The sequence below is a fragment of the Cyprinodon variegatus genome, unplaced genomic scaffold (genome assembly GCF_000732505.1).
Source record: "Cyprinodon variegatus isolate N-32 unplaced genomic scaffold, C_variegatus-1.0 Scaffold1530, whole genome shotgun sequence".
NCBI classification, from domain to species: domain Eukaryota; kingdom Metazoa; phylum Chordata; class Actinopteri; order Cyprinodontiformes; family Cyprinodontidae; genus Cyprinodon; species Cyprinodon variegatus.
Genome location: NW_015151983.1, coordinates 18538 through 24263, shown reverse-complemented (window position 1 = coordinate 24263; position 5726 = coordinate 18538). Strand labels below are relative to the sequence as shown.

General features: G+C 42.8%; 2 protein-coding genes across 2 annotated transcripts in view; one reads left to right on the top strand and one right to left on the bottom strand.

Annotated features, from left to right (window-relative positions):
* mettl22 (methyltransferase like 22) overlaps window positions 1–4619 on the top strand; it is a 31026-nt gene extending 26407 nt beyond the window's left edge. The window contains exons 10-11 of the mRNA XM_015403629.1: window positions 327–495; window positions 3980–4619. Of these exons, the coding sequence (XP_015259115.1) occupies window positions 327–495; window positions 3980–4093 (283 nt within the window). The 3' untranslated portion in view covers window positions 4094–4619. The remainder of the gene's footprint in view (window positions 1–326; window positions 496–3979) is intronic.
* A 34-nt stretch (window positions 4620–4653) lies between these two features.
* The window catches only part of yipf2 (Yip1 domain family member 2), a 6807-nt gene continuing 5734 nt past the window's right edge, over window positions 4654–5726 (bottom strand). Inside the window, exon 8 of the mRNA XM_015403628.1 lies at window positions 4654–4776. Coding sequence (XP_015259114.1) covers window positions 4654–4776 — 123 coding nt within the window. The remainder of the gene's footprint in view (window positions 4777–5726) is intronic.

The window sequence follows — 5726 nt, the reverse complement described above, 5'->3', positions numbered from 1 at the left end:
TTCCTGGATGGAAGAGAAACGTCTTCAGACTTGGAAACAAAGTCCAGTGGATTGATTTTAACTTTTTTTTAAGCTTTCTGTAACCTTTTCCTGAAGTAAGGGAATACTTCCTTAAATGAAGACAGTTGATTAACTCTGAAATTTCCTCTGGATCAGAGGAGTCTGTTCTGGTTCTATAGTTCTATCTGATCTGGTCTCTCTTACTGCTCACTGATTGGGCGTTTAGTTTCTATTACTAACAAAGGAGGAAGTCTTTGATGATATCAGATGTCCTGCTTGCTCTGGGTATTGATGCGTATCTCAGGTCTGGTTTTTCTGTCTCACAGGATGAACTTCAGTCTGCGGCACATGGACGTTTGCTGTGAGGCCTACAATCACTTCATGCACTGTCTGTCCCAGCTGCAGGATCTGCAGGACGGACGCTGGAGGTTTATGGTGGAACTCGTCCCCTTAAACTTCCCACAGTTTCTTCTCTATGAACGCATTGAGCAGCTGGTGAGAGAAGTTTTACTGAAACGTTTTAACTCTGTTTCTGTCCCAGACAAAGCCGGCGATGGAGATCTTTAGACACATCATCTCCTAGATGATGACTCATGGGTTTAGCCGTGTCTCTGTCCCAGATGAAGACCCTGCAGGACTTACTGCTGCCTCTAACTCTCTAACATAGAAAGTAGCCCTGGTTCTGCCTCTGACCTCCAGAACCGCACTGGGCCGTTAATACTGAGCCTGGTTCTACTGGAGGCAGAGATGGGGGGGGGACTCGAGTCAATGACTTGACACGAGTCTGCCTCGAGTCACCAGATGGTGACCTGTGACTTCTGGATTAAAATTAACAAAAGACTTGACTTTGACCTGGCCTTTCTGACCTGTGAATTGACTTGATGTGAGACTTTCCAAGTCACTGCCATCATGTTGATTCTATTATCATTATTAGTAAATAAATGATTAGATAATCATGGCTTTATTTAGCCTGAGTCATCCTGACAGGGATTAAAGTATTAATAAATAAAACAAGACAATCAAAATCTCTCCTGTCAGCCAATGGTAGCAAAGCAGCGCTCTGAAACTAACAGCATTAGCCAATCAGAAGAAGGGGGTGGGTCTAGGAAAGCATCTGCCTCCTCCTCTCGTTTCTTGCTCATGTCTCCAGATGGATTGTGGTTCAGCGCTGAAGGGAAAGTGACCTGGTTCCGTTTACGGCTCCGTTCAACGGAGAGACGAGTTAAAAGTCAAAAAATAAATAAATGAAACTTTGTGTTTGGAGAGAAAGACGATGGAGAGAACGGAATGGCATGGAGCGGGAACCATGCAGGAACCATGCAGGAACCATGCAGGTCATGAACTCCGGGGAAGATGACCCCACCATAGATAAAGGTCTGATAAATAGATGGCGAGGGGCGTGGCTGGAGGAGACGGGGTCAGATGGCGAGCCGTTTAGCAGGAAGTCAGGTCAACCAGGCGCTTGCTTCTGCTCGCTGCGCTGCAGGAAGCCTTATGTACGCATCCAGCAGCTAAAAGGTGCTACGCTAACATCAGTTAAACCCTAGTCATCAAGCTGCTGTTAGTGCGGCCGCGCACTCAAAGCGTTAGCCGGGAGCTACGGCAACAGCTGATGGACCAGCGTCAATAACCGCAAGTTCCTCACCAAACGCCACCTCTTCTTCACACTAGATATAGATGTACTTCCGCCATCTTCTGGACGTTTTTGGTATTGGAGTTTTAAAAGTCCATATATATATATATATACACACACACACACATACACACATACTTAAAGTATGTGTTGGAACACCTGCATCAGTCTAATGAGTGAAGATCAGAAAATGGAAGCCAAGCGTTTTGGCTGCAAAGATTACACGACAACAGGAAATAAAAACATGTACGATCTGCCATGTTTTGGTTGAGCTGCTGATAAGTTAATAAACTAGTTTTATATTGTTAGCGTTCCTGCTGCTGATGTTTCCTCAGCTTAGATATAATCATCCATCTAAATCCAGAGGAAAGAAGCTAGCCTGTTCTTTGCGTGTCCGTAATGAAGTCGGCTGCTTTAAAGCATCAAAGCGTTTTCCAGATGTGATCACCATGGTTACGGTGCGTCTGTAGCTAGCTGTTTCACACCTGCAGCGCAGAACAAAGATCATTCCCTCTGGGATCATTAAAGTGTTTCTGATTCCAGAAATAATGTTGATGTTTCCAGACCGGGATCCTGTGAACGTTTGTTCTCCTCAGCATGACGCCGACACGCCGCCGTCTAACCGGCTAAACCTCTGGCTTCTAACTGATGCAAAGATCGCTGCCTCTCACAGTGAGATTGTGCTGGGAAGTTATTCATACCTCCCATGATTTATGGGCAGGATGGAAAGAGAAAGACCTGCTCTGTGTTTCCCTTCGTTTATCAGATTTAGTTAAACCAAACAGTTCGTTAGCATCCATGAGCTGAAACACCAGAACCGTTGAGCTGGATCCATCCACGCCACGAGGAATCATCATCAGGAAAACCTTTATCACCAACTACCATTTTACTCTTTACCTGTTGTTAGGGCATAATAAGCATTATCTACACATAAACTATTAGGAAAATAATAAAATGGAATATAAAGGTATCAATATTATTAAGAATAAAAATATGAGCACAGCTGCCAGTGATGATGCTCACAGTGCTGAGATATTATAATATGCTAATATAAGCAGATCAAAGGAAGTCCAGGCTGAGCGTAACGCATAGATTGGTGGATGCTGATTGGATGAGGCATCCAGGGCGCCAGCTGAGTGCGTGTTTGGCCATGGCGGCATCATCATCATCATCATCAGATCCCATTGGTCAGGACTCGCTGCAGAGGTTTGAACCTATCGGACGTCTGAAACGGCTCCCAGTCTGTTCTGATTCCTCTCTCTCTCTCTCTCTCTCTCTCTCGCCCCTCTCTTTTCTTTCTCACTCTTGATGGATTAAATGCTTTCCAACTTTTCCTATGTTGTTTTTCATTTACACTATTTGATTGTTACCATGGAAACCGGACCACAAAAGGAGAAATTCATGTTTCTATTTGTATGATATAGTTGGAAAAAAGTATTGATCAGTTTATACTTTATTTTTATCTTTGCAAAGTGAGAACAGTTCGTCATACGGCCCTTACTGCACGGTAATCAGTCCTGTTCTGATCTGAGCAGCGTTCTTTCCTCCTTACTGACATCAATGGAAAGTAGTCAGAGTCAAAACTAATTACAGACACTTTGGTTAAACAGTAACATGTTATGAATAAACCTGAGAAAGAATCTGGTTTGTTATGGAAGAAGCTCTGTCTGGTCTACAAACAGCCTCACTCAGGCAGCATGTGGCCTTGCAGGTCAAACAGGCTGATTGAAAACTTTTATAGTGATTAAATAGTATAAATTAATATATGAAACAAGAGAAACTACATTTTCCCACAAACATGGAGCTCCAGCTCCAGCGTCTGTTGTTGAAAGAAGCAAATTCTAACTTTTACTGTGTTTCTTTTTAATATACAGTAATGTGATTAAATCTATTTTTACAAATAAAAATCAGTTTTTAAAATTCATTCATGTTGATCTATTTTACTACTTTATCAGCAGACATTAAGAAAAAGACTAAAATGGGTTTAGTGAAAAAGAAAATGATTTGTTTGATCGTCCTTCCAGGTGACTCAGGACTTGCAGGTATGGGACTTACTCCCGTCTCTGGCTGGAGGTTCCATCCTGTTAACATTCAGTATTCCTTTCCACTGTCACCCTATGCATGCTTGTTCTGACTGTAACATGGAGGGATTGCAGCAAAGTCAGACTGGGTTTCCTTCCATAGAAAACCTTCTAGCAGTCTGTTAAATAAACTGAATTTTATCTCTGGGATTAACTGTCAGTTCATCAATAAAATCAATTCCTTTAATCAGAATATTTATTTATTGCTATTTCATATTTTTTATGTAATTGTCTTTTAATGCTAGTTTTTTTCTTTGCGTTGCAGGAGTTGTGGAAGATCACTGCATCTTTGCTTCCATCTGAACGAAGCAGGTTGGACTCTAATGGAGGCTGCAGCCAGAATCAGCCGCCATCCCGCTTTGATCCGACCACAGAATGACCGCAAGCCTCAAATGTCCTCTGATGCCTGAACGCATCACCGGGAACCGCCACTAGACTGTGAAAAACACGGCGCTGTTAGCCGTTAGCATTATTATTCATTCATGGAGGTCAGATGAAGGAGGATTAGAAAATCAGTCAGTAAATTCACTCCATTTACTGACTGATTTATAGAGAAATTAAGATTCTCTGAATGGTGGAAGCTAACCGCTAGTCGGACAGAGCTAACCGCTAATCGGACAGAGCTAACCGCTAATCGGACAGAGCTAACTGCTAGTCGGAAACAGCTAACAGTCTGACAGGTTGTGTTTTAACTGGTTTTAGATGTTTAAAACAAGGCAAACTAAAACAGTTCAGCTCTGTGAGATACAGATCTATAATTTCTAAATCTTTGCAAGAAGCCATTTTTTAGGTCTGTAGCCGTTAAGCTATTGACCCGTTTCTTCACACCATGAGCTCATCGCATGGCGTGATTTAGCATCAGGAGGCGTTCCTCCTGATGAGGTAAACTTTTATTCTGCAGCTGCCACCAACGTGTTGGAACCGACCTCGGCTAGCTGCTTAGCCTGTTAGCATGGAGGAATGCAGCGTCGTTTCTGCCTGAACATCCGTTAGCTTCCCCTTCGTTCTGCAGTTCAGCGTCTCGTCTGCTGATGAAACCTTCAGAGGTTCAAGGTTACTAATCTAAACCGGAATTAAAAGGTTTCCGTGGATCAAAGGTCTGCCTGATCAGCAGAGCGCCCCCTGGAGTGGATTAAAGTCATATGGGATTTATCCAACAGATTTAAAATGAACTGTGAGTTTCAGTATTTAACACTGGAAGTTAAACAAGTTTATTTCATGGACTCTTTGCTGCCGTTTGTGTGTCACAGTATTGTTATTTATTTTAAATAAAACTCATTTCTCTGCTGAAACTCTTTAGTCTGAGATGTTTCTTCTTCTGCCGTATTAATTTAGTTTCACACTAAATGATCACTTCCTGTTTGACGCCGTCTATTGATTTAGACTGAGATTAAATCAGACCAAAGTAAACGATTCACTGATTCATTATTTATTGATGGTTTTAAATTAACGAGCTTTTAGTTCAGAACATTCAACCTTTTCACATCTGGATCATCAACCAGCTGCTCTCTGCAGCTTCTACTGTTTCTGAACACGGCTTCATTTCAGCCAGCTGAGCAGCAGGGAGCAGCTATGAGTCACTCTGTGCGCCGTACCTCTAAGCAAACATAGAAATCTGTGTCAGATTGGTTCAGTCTGTGTTAGATCTGTTAAAGTAGATCAGAAACCTCGACTTTCTTCACATTATTTATGAATGAGACCAAATTATTCAGAAAAACAAGAATAAATAAAACAGAAAAACCCTGAAAGTTAAACTGAAGAGTCGATATCAGAGGAAATTAATAAATAGATCTAAACCTTCACAGTTTGGAAAGTCAGGAAGTAGAAGCTGAACCAGAACCAGAACCAGCAGGTCCAACCCCAACATTCAGCTGCTGAGGAGACAGGAGGTCCCAATCAGAACCAGGCGACCCGAACGCAGCTGGACCGGTCCTCCTGGGCCGGCAGCAGAACCGCTCACTGGGGCTGGGCCACCAAGGTGGTGTGGAGGGGGGGGGCAGTGGTGGAGGCTG